Source organism: Lagenorhynchus albirostris, chromosome 2 (assembly GCF_949774975.1).
Source record: "Lagenorhynchus albirostris chromosome 2, mLagAlb1.1, whole genome shotgun sequence".
Taxonomy (NCBI): Eukaryota; Metazoa; Chordata; class Mammalia; order Artiodactyla; family Delphinidae; genus Lagenorhynchus; species Lagenorhynchus albirostris.
Genome location: NC_083096.1, coordinates 150,103,814 through 150,120,451, shown reverse-complemented (window position 1 = coordinate 150,120,451; position 16,638 = coordinate 150,103,814). Strand labels below are relative to the sequence as shown.

General features: G+C 49.3%; 2 protein-coding genes across 14 annotated transcripts in view; both read right to left on the bottom strand.

Annotated features, from left to right (window-relative positions):
* Positions 1-16,638, bottom strand: part of TMEM53 (transmembrane protein 53) — a 447,568-nt gene that overhangs the window by 74,641 nt on the left and 356,289 nt on the right. The window lies entirely within an intron of this gene.
* Positions 1-16,638, bottom strand: part of ERI3 (ERI1 exoribonuclease family member 3) — a 129,185-nt gene that overhangs the window by 52,687 nt on the left and 59,860 nt on the right. For all 8 annotated transcript variants that reach the window (XM_060140239.1, XM_060140237.1, XM_060140243.1 and 5 more), the window contains one exon: positions 8,468-8,540. In XM_060140239.1, coding sequence (XP_059996222.1) covers positions 8,468-8,540 — 73 coding nt within the window. The remainder of the gene's footprint in view (positions 1-8,467; positions 8,541-16,638) is intronic.

Genomic DNA, 16,638 nt, shown 5'->3' with positions numbered 1-16,638 from the left:
AGCATCAAATCCAGTGGCAAACCCTCAGGGCTGCTCTCCCACTCGGCCTCTCCTTGTCCCGTGCCTGTGCCCCCGCCTCTCCCACATTTACACCTGGTGCTTTTGTGTCCTGTTCTCTTTGCACATATTTCTTCCCAAAGACAGTTAGAGGCCCTCATCTACCTGGCCTCAGAGCTGGCTCCCCTCAAGATGGCAGCCCACGTGCCCAATGCCCCACGGACAACGCTCTGTACTTTGGTTGATGCCAAAGACCTGCGCCACAGCCCCAGTCTCGTCCTGACCACTGAGTGGTCCAGAAGCATGTCTCAGTGCAAGCCCTCCTCCATCCAAAATAAACACAAAACAAACACCTGGCAGGGCCCCTACATCTTCAAACCTCTCCTGGTTTTCATTTTTGTTTTGTTCTTGTTTTCTCCAAATAGCCCCAATCAAGGGGCTCTGCGGCAGGCACCATGCAGCCACCACTGTATGAAGAGTCCCAGCCTCTGTCAGGCTGCCTATCACTTGAGCAGCTCTATCCCCACAGCTCCAAAATAGTGACCTGACCAGCAGAGTTCCAGACACTTTCAGTCCAGACGGCTTCCCAGCTAGCTCAGCCCACTCGCTGGAGCCTCCACTCTGCACCATCCCGACCTGCTGACCTGCCTATGGCCCCCAGCAAAGAACTTCATTAAGGCTGAGAATTTATTCCTCCATAAGCCCTTAATTTATTACTGTGCTGATTGGGACTCTGAACACTCCAAGGTCAGGAAAAGTCGTACTCAGTCGTAGACACCAACCCTCCCTTCAGCAGTTTCTCCTGCTGTCGGCTCCCAGGGGAGGGGGAGACAGAAGTTCTTCTTGGAGAGACCCAAGAAGGTCTCCTCTCCTTTCACAGCTGGTCCCAACCCCATCATCCCCTTCAGGGCACGCAGATATTGTAGCAGGGCGTATAGCACAGATGGCAGAGGAAAAGTGGAGCAGCAATCTTCACACCCTGGTTCATCTGGGTCTGTCAAATCCTAGGTGACCTCCAACCCTACAACTTCCGAGCATGGCTGGCTGAGCCCTGTCTGCCAGGACTGACTCAGAATCCTCCGAAGGCTGCTGCGTGCCTGCTTCCCCAAAAGCCCATCCAAACAGGCCCAGGCACCAGAGGGAATTCCAGACCATTTGTGAGTGTATGTGCACGTACTTGCATGGCTTGGTCTGACTGTCCGTGAATCGTGTATGTGGAGGCATGCATTTATACACACATTTATACCTATGTGTCCTGCGTATGCAGTGAATATATACATACTATGTGTGCGTGTGTATATCCATATACTCACATCCTTTTGGACCTACCCATTTCTTGACCTCTTATTTACGCTAACATTCTCCTCCACCTAATCTTAGCTACCCACCCCCATGGGCACATCTTGGAGCCTGCCAACACTTAGAGCTGCCCCATCTCTGAAATCACTAATTCAGACATGCTACTTTCCAACCATAATCTCTTATCCTTTCATCTGGCATGCTCAACTATAGCCGGTATACCTGTTCCCCATCTTACTGGGACCTCTCTACTTTTTCCATATCCGTCAGGCCCCCTGCTGTCTTCATTTCCCTCAACATCCAGCTTAAATCCCACATTCCATCTTGGCAACCACTGTCTTGACAATATCTTCAACTCCTTTGTTCCTTTCATCACACCCCTTGGGAAAATCTCTACTATGTATGAATCTAAATGTCTGCTTTCTGCATGCCCACAGCCAGGCAGCTGAGCTTTGCTAAAGGAAAGCCACACAACTGAACAGAGAGGTTCCACTGTGAATTAATGTCACCAACGTCAACTGGACCCGCACCACTGCCTAGAAATCCGACTATACTTCTCAAGTAAGATCATATTGCTATTCTTTACTAAAAAACTACAGCAATCCTTTTCCACTTTCTGCAGACCTTCCCAGCCCTCCTCTATTAGTTATCAGCAAATGACTGATCTACTTCACAGAGAAAAACAAAAGCCTCGGATGGGAACTACTACTTGTCATCACCAAATGCACAAGCCTACCTGCATCTGTCTGCACCCATCTACCTCTCCTTACGCCATAATGACAGAAGAGGGGACCGTCCTCCTGAAGACAGCCAGTGTCAAGAACCTGGGTTTTCCATACCATCTCCTGTCACCTTCTCAGAGACCTCTCTCACTCCTATATTTCGACCCTTCCTTCTCTAATATACAAACGAGCACGTATGTCTTTCACCTTAAAACACAAAACCTGCCTCAACTCCACAGCTGCCCCACCACAGCCCTTACCCTTTCTCTCTCCTTCAAAACCACATTTCTGAAAAAGTTAACATTTCTGTCTCCTCATTTGCTCCCCAGTTCACTCCAACTTGGCTCCTATCCCTATCATGCCATCCAGAGGTTTTACCAGAGTCACCAAGGTCCCTGAGCCCAGGTCTGGCACTCATATTTCAGTCTTTACGTTATGTGGCTCGCTCTGAGCAGACCAGTGCTTTTCTTTGGAAGACACTCTTGGTGCCTATGGCATCACACTCTCCTGGTCTACCTCTTCTTCTATCATTCTTTTACCCTCTCTTTTTTACTGTTTACTCTCTTGAGCACAGAGCCAGGCAAAACTAAATTTAAGTTCTAGCTCTGCCATGTACCAAAGTAAGACACTGAGCAAATTTCATCATCACTCTGTGCCTCAGTTTTCTCAACCTTAAAATGCAAAAAATAATAGTAACCACTGTGCAGGGCTGTGAAGCTTAGATAATGGGTTAGATAACGAGTGCAGTGTCTGGCACAGCACTGTCCAATGCAAACATACCGTGAGCCACATAAGCAATTTATGAATTGAATGCCCAGCTCAAGTAATAAGAAACAGATGAAATTAATTTTAAGAATATGTTTTATTTAATTTGGTATATCCAAAGATTACCATCTCAACAGGGACTCAGTATAAAAAAATTATTAATGAGGTATTTTGTATTTTTTCATACTTAAGTGTGTAATTTACACTTATGACACACCTCAACTGAGATGCTAAATCTTCATCAGAGATACCTGATCTGTATTGAGACTTTAAACAATTAACAGTTGAAAATACAGATTTACCAATCCAGTGTGTTCTAAATATACTGAAAAGTTCTTCCTGAAAGTTTTTAACTTTCATTTAAATTAATTAAAATTAAATAAAATTTAGAATTTGTTCGTCAGTCATATCAGCTACATTTCAAGTGCTCTCTTGCTACAGGTGGCTAATGGCAACTATACTGGACACAACAGATCTAGCGCATGAAATGCAATCATTAAATAAGAAATATTACTACTAGTGACCACTCCTCCTCCTTCTCTAGTTCTGACTCTTCCTCCTCTATGTATCAAACACTGGTATTTCCCAGTGTTCTGTCCTAGGCTCTCTTTTCTTCTCATCTTATTCATGCCATTCCCATGGCTTCAATTATCATTCACATACCAATAATGCCCCCAAATCTGTTATCTCTTACCCTGACCTTATCCCTGAGCCCCAGACCTATATATTTAAATACTTTCTCAACAGCTTCACAAGAATGTCTCAAAGCCATCTAAACTCAACATGTCCCACACTGAATTCACCTTCTCTTCCAATCCCCAAACTTCTCCTCCTTCCATTATCTCAGTAAATGCATTCCAACTCTCCCAGTTGCTTACAGCATAAACCTTGGGAGTCATGATGGTCTTCTCCTTCATCCTCAACCCTCACAGCCAGTCAGTCACCATTTCCTATCTATTGTACAGTCAATTCTACTGTAACACTCGTTTTGAAAGAGCAAATTTGTTCCAGGGCAACTGAAGTATTAGGGAACGATTTAGCATAACGCACATTGTGCATTCGTGTGAGACTTTGTCCTTAAGCAATACAAGATAAACACCCAGCTGAACAGAGCTGTGTAAGAATAAACAAAATGACACATGCGTACACCTCAAACATATACCAGCTACCTGGATCACCACATGTGCTACAAGCCACAACCGTCTGATTACAATCTCTCATTTCAGAGAATTCTCTTTCCGCCACTTCACAATTACTCACAAGCTACAACCCTTCTCATGCCCACTTCCACAAGCAAACTTCAAGTTTTTTTCAAGGTAAAATGCCATATTTATCATAGTATTTATGTATTTCTTAACCATTTAATACGTGTAAAATCACGCTACCCATAATTTTTATTTTATTAGATTCCCATCTTTTTTCATGTGTCGCTGATGAAGTTTGTGAGTACTGTGCACCTAACCCCATTTTTATTGCACAACTTTCCATAGCACGGTGATTGGGGGGAGGTATATGTTGCATCACAGCAGAACTGACTATACCATTTAACACTCCAGATTCAGTCAATTTCTCTGCATTTCCACTGCTAACAATTTAATCCCAGTAGCTATAATTTAATCCCAGTAGCTATAATCTTTCACTTGGAATGGTCCAATTCTCTGGTTCTCAACCAGGGACGGTACCTCCACTCCCACAACATCCAGGCCACCGGAAAAGTATGTGTCTGACGAGGGGGAGGTGGCATTTTTAGTTGTCACAGTGACTTGGAGAGGTGCACTAGTGGTTTCAATGAACAGGGACTGGGGATGCTGCAAGTTCAGCAATGTTGCCCACATGATGATGTGCCCCATCCCAACACGCCAACTATAGCCCCATTAAGAAAAACCAGTACTGGTCCCCTATATCTACTCCTAGCTCTCTCTACACTGCAGCCAGAGAGACTTTTCTCAAAATGTAAATCAGATGATGCCTCTCCTATGTTCAGTACCCTTTAATTGCTTCCCCTCGCCCTAAGGATAAAGATCAAAATCTAAAGTCTGGTCTACAGACTCCCCTCCAGTTTCATCTTATGTCAGCCTTCTCTCTTCCCCACTTTCACTGTGCTTCAGGTAGTCACTCATTCAACAAATAATGATTAAACATCTACTGTGTGCCAGGAACTATGCAAAGTGATGAAGACAGAAGAGTAAACAGAAGAGACAAGTTCTTTGGCCCCCAGAGAACTTACATTCTACTTTCATGAAGCTGCCAGGCTTCTCTTCACCCCAGGGCCTTGCCACGTGTGGTTCTCTGCTTAGCCAATTCCTGCTCATCCCTCAGGTCTCAGCTTAGACTCCCTTCCTCCCTCCACCCCACTAAGTCAGGTCCCCTTGTGATGTGATTCCATGAGTCTGAACTTTTTAGTGTTATAACACAATTGAAATTGTTTGTTTAACATCCATCTCTTCTGTTATATCCCCAGGGCCCAGCACAGTACCTGGAACATGGAAGGCGCTCAAAAATATTTTGCTTATTGATGCAGATGTGTATGTTTATATATGTACATGTGCCCTTACATTTTATGAATATGTATATATAAACACATTCGTGTCTGTGTATATTTTCAGATATTTCTACAGGTGAATATGTGTACACACATGTATCCAAGTATGGATACATACATACAGTTTTGGGTATGCTCGCTTGAGTGTATTCATTCACATGGGTACATGTGTATATTTGTGTGTGTGTGTGTGTGTGTGTGTGTGTGTGTGTGTGTGTGTGTACTCTTCTGGCCCCTCAGTGACAGCTCTGACCTCCTGGAAGCCGCTGGAAGCAGGGCCCCAAGTCCTCTCTAAGCTGACAGTTCAATGAGAGTATAGATCATTCAATGACATTCCAAATGTCAGCAAACACTGGCTTGCGCCTCTCTGCTACAAGGAAAGTAGGTGGAGACGGGAGATGTGGAAACCTGGCCCTAGAAAAGTTGTCCTTCCCTGACGCAGCCCACACCGCCTCTGGACAGGAAAGGGCATCTGAAAGATAACATTCTGCCTCTTCTCAGACTGGAAGCCTTAGTCCGTCAGTGCAGACCGTTGTAACCTCAGTCCCAGGTACTCACTCAGCACGTCTAGGGGGCCAAGCAGACCAGGACCCTCCCCATTCTTTTCATGGGGCAAAGCCCTGCTGGGGGGTTGAGAGGAGAGGACAGGAAGGGAAGGGGGTAGGACAAAGTAAGATCAAGGATGGGAGAGGAGCCTGTAGACAGCCAGGGCCTGGTCCCACGTGGGGACAGAAGGCAGGAATGAGGCTTTTACATGGTACTCCCACAACCCTGGAAATGGCCTCTCTGGCTTAGCTTTTATCACTGCTCTTTTAAAGGGTGCAGGAATCTTTGTGCAACCTGCCCTGAGTCACGCAGTATTAAGATCAGAAAGATTGCCATGTGCCTGGACCTCTGGGGCCCTGCAGCCTCCCTGTCTTGCATGGCTGCTGGCAAGGACTGGAGTTCAGTCATCTTTCCTGCTGGGCCCTTAAGCACAGCTGGAACACCATGTGGCTGCAGGGCAGAGAGGAAGGGGTGAGACCTCTGGTTTTTCTTAGACCTGCTCCGTCTACCTCCCAAGAGGCGATCACAGAGTCCTCAGTTTCCCCTGGTACCCACTCCCTGCTCCATGGCCCAGCACAGTCTGGCAGACAGGCAAGCTGAGCAGGCTCAGCACAGCCGCCTCCACTGCCAGCAGCACCGAGGTGGTCCCAAGTGGCAATGTTATCACACGGGTCAGCTGCTTTCCTGCCTCTCTGCCAAAGAAGCTAGAGGCAGGGAGTTATCCATACACCAAAAAGTCTAGTGAACTTCACAGAGCAATTGTTCATGGTCAGCGCCTGCCTCGCTTGGTGGGGCCTTCACATTGCATTTGCCGAGGCCAGCAAGCAGCCTCAGATGCACTCTGACAGCTGGCACGCCGTCTTCCAGGAGCACAGGCCTGGCCACACCCGCACGCGTAGCCCTGCCAAGGCCCGCGTGAGAGGGCCTCTCTGGAGCCAGCTCTCAGAGATCAGTCAGCCAGCCAGCAATTGTTCACTGAGCACACACTCTGCACCTAGCCTTGATCTGGCCACCGGGGACACAGAGAGGAACCAGACTCAGTCTCTGTGCTTCGGATGGACACGTCTGCAAGGAAACACACAGACTCAGTTTCAACCCTCGAAGATCACTGATATCCAGAGTGGCAAGGAGCCTCACGGCAAGAGTTCGACTGCAAAGCTTCTCAGTGGAGGTGAGACCTGAGCTGAATCGTCAAGGAGAGGGAATAAGGCCGATGAAGATGACTGGGGGCACTTCAGAGGGAAGGCTATAGGCCAAGGCCTGAAGGCAGGACAGAGCCTGGCCTCCTCAGCCAAAGCTGGGAGGTAGTAAGCAGCTGTTGTTCAGCTGCAAGGGAGATCATCGGGAGAGGTGGGGAGGGGTCGAAGCACAGACAAGCCAGAGGGCAAAGGACCCGTACACCAGGGAAAAGCAAAGGAGTTCACAAACACTGCCACAGAGAGCGGCTGCCCTGAGACGTACGGAACAAAGTCCAAGGTCATTGTCTTCCAGTGCTCCTCCAAATGCTCACTTAGCTCCAGCCCTCACACACACCAAAGGCAGGCTGCTCCCCCTGCCTCGAAGCCCCCTCTCCTCCTCAGATCCAAATCCCACCTCCCTTGAATGCCCAGTTCAAGACCCAAATCCCCACGATACCAGCCGGAGCCTCCAACGACCTCTCCCTTCTCTGGGCCCCCCGGGAGCCACTACTCTGACCTCTGGTGTGTTCTCCCTTTGCTCAGCTTCCTGGGAGGCACTGAACGGCATGGGGTTCCTGGGGCTGCCCCAGGTCTGTTGCCCTTACATCACAGGGATTAATGGGAGTCAGTCTCCCTAGTGGCCTGGGCCTCCTAGAGCCAGGATCCTATCAGAGCAGGGGTCTGCAGTGTCTATTCCTACACCTCCCTTCTTGTGCTCACCTAGGAAGGACAGCACACACTAGGAGAGTACAGTTTTCTGGGTGATTCATTCTCTGCCAGGCCCACTTTCCTAGCTACACAGGGTCCCTCCCAGCCCACAGCCTCAGCGCCCACTCCCCAGGTGCTTAGTGCTACATGAGTGCCAGTCTCTTCCCCCATGCTCAAACGGAAGTGGGCTCTAGTGTCCACAGCCCTTCTCACATGAGCAAGCTCGGCTGGGGCTAGACAGGACCAAAGCCCGCCTGAACCAACTCTACCTCCCAACCCGAAGGAGATACCAGGGCCAGTCAGGAGGCTCAGAGGCCACACTCATGATCACTCATGATACTTTCCCAGAGGCTGAGCTAGGACCACCTCCCTCCCAGAGGCAATGCAGCTCAGCCCAGAGGTAGAGCTCCAAGCAAGAACCTGGAAACTACCCTTAATCGGGACTTCTCTGCACATCTGGGTTAACACCAAGGAGGGCAGTGTCAAACTCCACCCAGCAGCCTGGTCCCCCAAGCAGCTCCCCACTCCCAGAAATAACCACAACCTTCCAGCACACATTAGCTAGGGAAGGGTATTGAGAAAAGAGAAGAAAAGAAAAGAGATGAGAACAACAAGATGAAAGCAGCAATGAGAAAAGAAAGAAAGAGAGGGGGGTGGTCTGAGGCAAAGGAGAACCAGAGGAAGGATGGAGCGGGACTCAGACACAGTACCTTTTTCAGATTAATCCACTGCTTGAAGTAATCTGCCACTGGCAAGCCCAAGTACTGGCACTGGCCCGGGAGCCTGAAGAAAGGGAGGAGAGAACAAGTTGAGCACCCATGTACCAGGTACGGAGTCTTAAAACAGGAAATCCAATAAAGTCTATAAGACAAAGTGACCTCAAACGCTAACCCACTAGCCGTGGGTCCTACCCCACCCAAGAAAGGCACCCCACCTCCAGCACTCTGGACACTGGGCTCCAGATGCAGCCCTCAGATCCAACTGTGAGAACCTGGAGACTCTATTCAAAATGACATCAGCCGCACTGCTTTCTGATGGCCTACAACATGCTAAGTGTCTTACTTACATTCTCACGTTAATTCAGAGAGATGCCGTGAGGTGGGTAGATCTGTATATATTATAGATGAGGCAAAGATTCAGAGGGGTTACCTAAGAGTCCACAGCTAAAACATGATAGTGCCAAGAACTGAACCCGGGTCTGTCTCACTCCAAAGCCTATGTTCTTTCCAATGCACCAGGATATTGTCGCCATCTTGTTACACAGAGAGGCAGAGATGTAAGATAGGAGGAGAGAGAGGAAGAGCATGTGATTTAGAGATAGTTGGGCAGGGGCTTCAGCTCACACCTAAGTCTCAAGCAATAGGCTTTCTGTGATAGAGAAGAGACCATACAGAGGGCTAAAAAGAAGTCAGAATCTAAACCAAGAACCTGTTCTTGTTTTTTCTTTAAATCATAATTTATAAATTACCTCCCCTTCCAGCTGATGATGCCGTTTTGCCGACACAAATCCATTCAGCCAAACACTGATGTTTTACAATAACAGTCACTTAGGCCTCAAAAAGTAAGACTGAACTCCTGCACATAGGGGCTCACAGTTTGTTCAATGGAATGCATAATAAAAGAAATAGATAAAAAGCCTTAAGTTGGCACTTCCCTGGTGGCGCAGTGGTTAAGAATCCGCCTGACAATGCAGGGGACACGGGTTCGAGCCCTGGTTCGGGAAGATCCCACATGCCATGGAGCAGCTAAGCCCACGCGCCACAACTACTGAGTCTGCGCTCTGGAGCCCACAAGCCACAACTACTGAAGCCCGCACGCCTTGAGCCCGTGCTCCTCAACAAGAGAAGCCATCACAGCGAGAAGCCCGCGCACCGCAACAAATAGTAGCCCCCGCTCACTGCAACGAAGAGTAGCCCCCGCTCGCCACAACGAAGAGTAGCCCCCGCTCCCCACAATTAGAGAAAGCCCACGCGCAGCAACGAAGACCCAAGGCAGCCAAAAATAAATAAACTTTACAAAAAAGCCTTAAGTTGCAGCACTGAGGTACATGGAAGGATGGTGGAGGATACTAGAAATATCAGCTGGGGAAGATCACGGAGTTTTCTTGCTGAGAGGAGTTGGTCACAGGCAATAGAGAGACTCAGAAGAGTTGTGATTTACAAAGACTGTTCTGGGGGCAACAAAAACAATACATTAAAAAGGCTGAGTAGTAGCCAGGAGACTAGACACTAGCCATAGAGACAGCGAGCCAGCAACAGGAAAAGATATAAAGGAAGCCTTGGTGGCCAAATGGGACATGGGGCCCAATGAGAGAAAGCCAAGCCACACACCAATTCAGAGGTGTGTGGCTTGGCTTGCTTCATGCTACTCACTGAGACAGGTACAAAGACAAAGTTAGGGGCGCAGAGAGCATATCTAATGGATGAAGCAGACCAGCATTTAGTCAATTTCATTATTGTTTTTAAATTTTCTTCATACAGTGTCTCCCTAAACCAGGGTACACTGCTTCCACTGCCTCGCCCCTACCACCCCACAGGATGAAGGCATGAGTTTGGGAATGCAGCTTTAGATATACACCTGACGTGTGCTAAGCACTCAACATCTGTTGAGTCTGAGGTGCCTAGGAGACATTTGGCAGTGGGGACGATGTCTAAGAGGCAGATGGATATCCAGTTTTAAAGACAGGTCGGGACCGGAGATATAAATTGCTAAGTCATTAATGTAATTTAAGTAAAATTAAAGCCATAAGAGTAGACGAGATCACCTGGGAAGAGTGTGGAATGAGATGAGCAGAGAGCCCAGGCTAATGTCTCATAAGTTTTGTTGAGCTAAAATGAAACCAGGCCACCCCTACCAGACCATCAACACAGACAAGGAACTCACTACTACACACAGCAGTCGGCTCTAATTTTGGATTCCTTCAATTCTCAGAACAGCCTTCCTTAATACTAAACTAAAATCTGTCTCTTGTAACTTCTACCCATGAGTCTGAGAAATGTCTTTAGAAACTACAGAGAATGAGACTTCTATCTCTTCCTTGCAGAACCCTCCCAAGATCTGAGCCTAGGGAGCTTCCTCAGAGTTCCCTTCTCCAGGTCGCACAGCCTCAGCTCCTTTGAGAATTCTGTAGGAGATAATGTACCATGAGTCGGGACTCACCCAACCCACTCCGTGTCCAGAGGGCAAGGCTCCTGGACCTTTTTCAGGGTATCAGATAGCCAAGGTCACACATGCTCTTTGGACCCCACTTCACATCACCTGTGGTCAACCTAAATGATGATGAAAGCAGGCTTACCCTTTCTGGAATATTTATAACTGATTTTTGAGCTTAAAAAGCAGGTCATTAGTGTCAAATGCCAGAGTGGTCAAGCAAGATAGAGCTGAGAAAAACCCAATGAATTTGGCATCGGTGGGCTGGTGGGGACAGAAGGCAGTAGGCGACGTGCTGAAGAGTGAGAAGAGATAAGAAAGTGGAGATCACAAGTACAAACTCCTTTTTCAGGAGGCTTGGCAAAACGAATCCAGTCGAAATGACTTGTTTCTACCCTAGAAAGCGTTAGGGCAGTCAGCCTTCCATCCACTACGCTTCAGTTATGTGACAGACACTAGTTGGAAGTCAGTGCCCATGTTTCAGGTGGTAGAGTTAAGGATTTACTTTTCTAAGACCTGAGACACCCTTCCAAGGGAAGGTTCCTCTCAACACCCAGGTGGCACAGTGACATGAACTACAACCAGTCAACTTCCTGGGAGGGAGATTCTGGCTGAGGCCAAGATGACGAAGGGGTATCCATGTAGGATGTCCCCATGGGGGAACCAAGGACCAAGATTGTAAGGAAATGAGGCAAGATTTTGAAAGATGAAAGGTAGCTTTAGGAACTGGAATGTGGTTGCCTAAGAAGCAGAACGGTAATGTCTGGATAATTTTCTTATTCCCTTCAATTTTTCTTTCATGTTCCTTATCCTTGGTATTTGTCAAATGCTTGCTCAGGTCAGCTATTTTATTTGCGGTACGCGGGCCTCTCACTGTTGTGGCCTCTCCCGTTGCGGAGCACAGGCTCTGGACACGCAGGCTCAGCGGCCATGGCTCACGGGCCCAGCCGCTCCGCGGCATGTGGGATCTTCCCGGACCGGGGCACGAACCCACGTCCCCTGCATCGGCAGGCGGACTCTCAACCACTGCGCCACCAGGGAAGCCCCTCAGCTATTTTTGAAGAATCATATTAAGACCTGTGAGTGAAGGGGGCTACCAGAAGCACCAGGATCTGCAAAGGAGCAGGTTAGGGGACTGGCCAGCAAAAGGCAAGGGTCCTGGGTCATCTATCATACTCTCCCTTAGCCAAGCCCAGCACCCTCTGATTCTTTTAGTTGACACAGGCCAGGAGTGCTTTTGGCTGGCTGGTCCTGGGAGAGGGAAGGGCTCCCTCTTCAGCAGGATTTCAAAGGCAGATATCAGCTGTAGGCTTCTCTACCCAGGTAGGAAGGGTCTAGCTCAGTAGGATCCTGCCTGTTTCTCTTGGTGGAGGACCTATACCAGAGTGGCCGCACTGAGGACAGACTAGACAGATTGTCAGGCTGGAGACTCAGCTTCAGATATGGCTCAGCCGCATCCACAGTGCTGCCTGGGCCCCCTGGCTGACTGAAGCAGAGGGAGGCGGGACCATCATTCTCACTCGGGGCCCTGGTCACTTGCAGGTACACATGTTGTTTGCAGACTCACAGGCATTCAGGTTGTTGAGTCCTCCAGCTAATGGGAGGTCCTAACTATGGGACTTCAAGATACAAGCAGTACAGTTATAGCAGGACCCAGGCCTATCTTCACAAGAGACACAGAGCCGTATGCCAGAACTTGAACTCCCAGGTGCCTCGTGGGAAGACAGCTACACATTTCTATGACAGAACCCTAGCCCAGCTTAGAGAGCACCAAGAGAAACCCTGTGAGGAAGGTAGGTTAGAGAAGTTGTCATCCCTTCATAAAAGAGGAAACTGATGCCCAGAGAAGAAAAAGGATTTGCTTAATCAGACAACAAGCCAAGGGCAGAACTAGAAATGGGATCTAAGTCTTCTGACTACACAAGGCATCAATCATATAGATGCAGTCTTTGCAGTCCCTGGGAAGGCAAGGCCTGGGACTTTAGAGGGTCAGGCAGCATGGTGGTCAGTGCTCAAGGTCACACCTGGGTCCACGGTTCTTAGGAGCCTAAGGCTAGGGTCAGTGGGTACCAGTGGGTACATGGTTCCACCAATTTGGAAAAGAAAAAGGCAAAAGTCACCCTGGCACAAAGGGCCTGAATGCTGTGAGTTCCTACCAGATACTGATCCCAGGAAAAGAGCCACTGGCAGTGGGCCCTGGACTAGCCTACGGGCATGAACGTGCAGGCAGGTTTATGGTGCCCAGGTCTCCAGGCAGCTGGGATCACTGGGCACAGAGCTCCTCAACTGCCCAAACATCATCTGGCCATGCTTATTACTGCTGCCCAATGAAATTTTATGCACCAAGTCTACAGGTGTGATTTCCCCTTCTTTATGAGGGTCGGAATGACATCACTGATGGCCAATAGAAAAGAGCCAATTATGTCCAGGCCATAAAAAGGAATGGGATTTTTTTTCAACCAAATCAAAACTTCCTTCAGATTCGTGAATGCAAAGGGCCCTCTTTAAGGAAGCAAACCCCCACCACCAACCCCAGTCCTGCCTGTGGGCTCTAAACCAAGGGATATGATTGCTTTCCAAATACTATGGGGCCTAAGGCCAGAGAGGGGCTCTGCCTTTGGCGTTTACCATGTGGCCCTGCTCTTACCACACTGGCCCCTTAGGGTCATCAGAACCCACTGTGAAACCCTCTTGCTGATGCTTGACTGACTCCCTGCTGCTCCATCCAGGGGGGCATTAGAAAAGATATGGTACTCCTCAAGTTCCTTTATTACTCCCGCTAAATAACAAAAAAAGCAAAGAAAGCCCTCTCCTACGTAGAAAGAACAGTATGGGAGGAATAGAGGTGTAAGAAACAGCCCCCCGCCCATACAGCACAGAGCAAAAGGAGCCCCTCATCCAGCCCTACCACCTGCAGCCCAGCACTTGGGCTAGGTCCAGACAGCCCTGATGGCAAACAGGTGTGACCAGCTCAGCGCCAGCCAAGGCAGGGGACTAGCTCATTAAGGGAACTTCACCCTTGCTAATGGGTATGGGCGGGATGAAGCCACTGTTAGCAAGAGCTCAGGTTTGAAGACTGGGTGAAGTAGAGCTGGGGGGCTCTGCTAGAACTACTAGGCTTGAGTCGATGGGGCCAGCAGCATCCATGGAGGTCTGACAAACAGACTGGCAGACACCAAGAGCCAGGACCAGCAGGAGAGCAGGCACCAGTTCTGGCAGAGGTCACGGACACTCTTCCTTCTGTGCTTCTCTCTCTGCAAGTCTTAGGGAAAACTCTAAACTGGGGAGATGCAGGTCACTCTCAAGCCCTTGAAGAGGAGGAAGTCAGCTGAACTGGAGGCCATATTTGATCCCTCTCTGCCTCTCTGGAAAAGCTGTGGGACCCAGATCTCGGAGTGATGTAGGCTTTCAGTCCTGGTACTCAAACGCACATACTGCTCGCCTTCAGAGGGCAAACTATTTTGTGCCACCTGATATGCAAAAAAAGGGGAGTGTTGAGGTGCAGAGGCCAAGAGCAGGGAGAGAGGCCCTGTCTTCTTCAAAGTCACCTTGGAGCACGGAGGCATGGAAGGCCCAGCCTGGGGAAGGCGGAAGCAGCAGACCCAGCTGACCAGTCAGATGGGAGCTCCTGCCGAGGGGTCACCTATGAGGGGGGTTGGACTGGTTTCCACGAGGGGCTCCACACTTGCTCATTCTGATACAAACCTTCCCAAAGAATGCTGTCACTGGCTGTCCTGCATCTCAGAACCACCACACCTCCTAGGCTTGTCTCCAACTCCCAGGACTGAACCTCAGGAAAGGTTCCCTTCCCCTGGGTCCCAGTCTGGGAGTCCTACTAGTCAGAGCCTCCCCAGTCAGCATGACGTGATTCTGCATCCAGCTCCGGCAGGCTACCCCAGCCGAGGCAGCACTTAGCTGGGGACGCAGCTCTTTGTCTCTCCTATTTCCGTTCCCCTACCCAGAGGAGATAAACAGACCCTGGGTGATAAACGGCCCGCCTTTCACGATCACTTTTCCTCAAGTTGAGGAGAGTAGCTGGTGATGGATGGGCTGGAATTTGGTTATCAGGAAGGTCTGTCAGCCAGAGGTGCCTATCTCCTCCCCCACTACGCAGGGCATCATTACGCCGTGGCGTCGAGGTAAAATACGAGCAAGGGGAGGGAAGGAAGGAAGAGGGGACGGCTGGGCTTCTCCACGGAGCCAACTGAGCTACAATGAGAGCAGGCACGGGGCTGGGACGTTAGTTATCTGCCTGTGACACCTTTTATCTCTGCACAAATTGGTCCTTCCACCCCCACTGCATCCTCTTATACAAACACAGGCAGGCACCATGTGTCACCATTGCAATCGCGTAGCAATTTAACCCGAATTAGTGAGGGGGTCAAACAAGGAAATAGGGGTTTCTCATTTCAACAGGTTCCTTAGTCTCTGCTCTGAACCACCACACTGGGGGGAGGAGGGTGGAGAGAGGCAGACTCATAATTGAATTCACTCACTTGGCCACTGCTGATGTATAAAAAATTAATGCTCAAGTCTCGTACTTATCAAAGCCAGTCAGTTTCCATCTCACCTGCAAGACGCACCATGGCAGAAGATACAGCCTGGCTGCCCCCCGCGGGCCGAATGCTCAGTGCTTTCCACCAGGGCAGGACTGGCAAGGACACGAAGGGAGAGAAAGGCGCTGCCCTGCACCAGCAACCCCTGCTAGAAGCCTACAGGATAGTGTGTAGGGTGTGGGGGAAGGATGAGGGCAATGGGGGTTACAGGAGGTGAGCACATCAAAGATGATCCTGGACAGTTCAAGAATACACTTCAGTCTACAGAGAGAAAAGGCATTCTGGCTCCACCCTCCACCAGGAGATGGCCAGTAACCCCTCTCTGTCCCACAGACACACACACAAGACACAGCTGTGCTGAAATGGAAGAAGCCAATGGGAGCACTGACAGCACTGACAAGGCTAAAAGAGCAGGGAGTGGAGGAGTCAGGTCTGTTCCCAAATCACTTCCCCCATGCAGACCCTGGAGCTAGAAGAGCCCCTGATGGGGGCGGGGGGGAAGGAGAGCACAGTAGAAGCCCCACCAGGCACATGGCTCTGCCGCAGTAAGAGACAACTTGGTCAAGTGAACATGTGTCCCTGGGCAAGCTACATCACCTCCATGCCCTGCTCTGTGAAGGTTAAATGAGCCGGCCAAGGGAAACATACTTTATAAATAAGCACTTATAGAAGGGATTCTGGCTGTAAGGAGGTTAGCTGAGGCCAAACCTGCCTTTGGAGATGCTTCCAGGCCACCTGCATTGAGAAGACAGTGCCTCGGTCAGGAAAAGGATTCTAGAGAAGTTTTCTGGGGATGACAGAGTAGGGAGGTCCCAGAACCATTCAACAGTTGCCAGAATGAATCCCAAGAAGCTTGGGGGTGAGGGGAGGAGCTGTGGATAAAGAAGCACCTTGGTACTCATTCTCCAAATCCAAAAAATCAGCACACAAATAGGAGGGAACAAAAGCCAAGGCCCCAGTCTGAGACACAAAGTGGCAGAACTTTCTGCCTGAATTGATACCACATATTTATGGGTATCACTGAGGCCCAGGACGCTCAAGGAGTAGAGGCCAATCAAACCTGATTCCTATACTCAGGGAGCTTTCAGGACCACCTAGAAGATAACCACAGCATCAACTATAATGATCACTCCAGGAGAGACTACAGCAAAAGGGTCACTTCATTCCTGGGGATG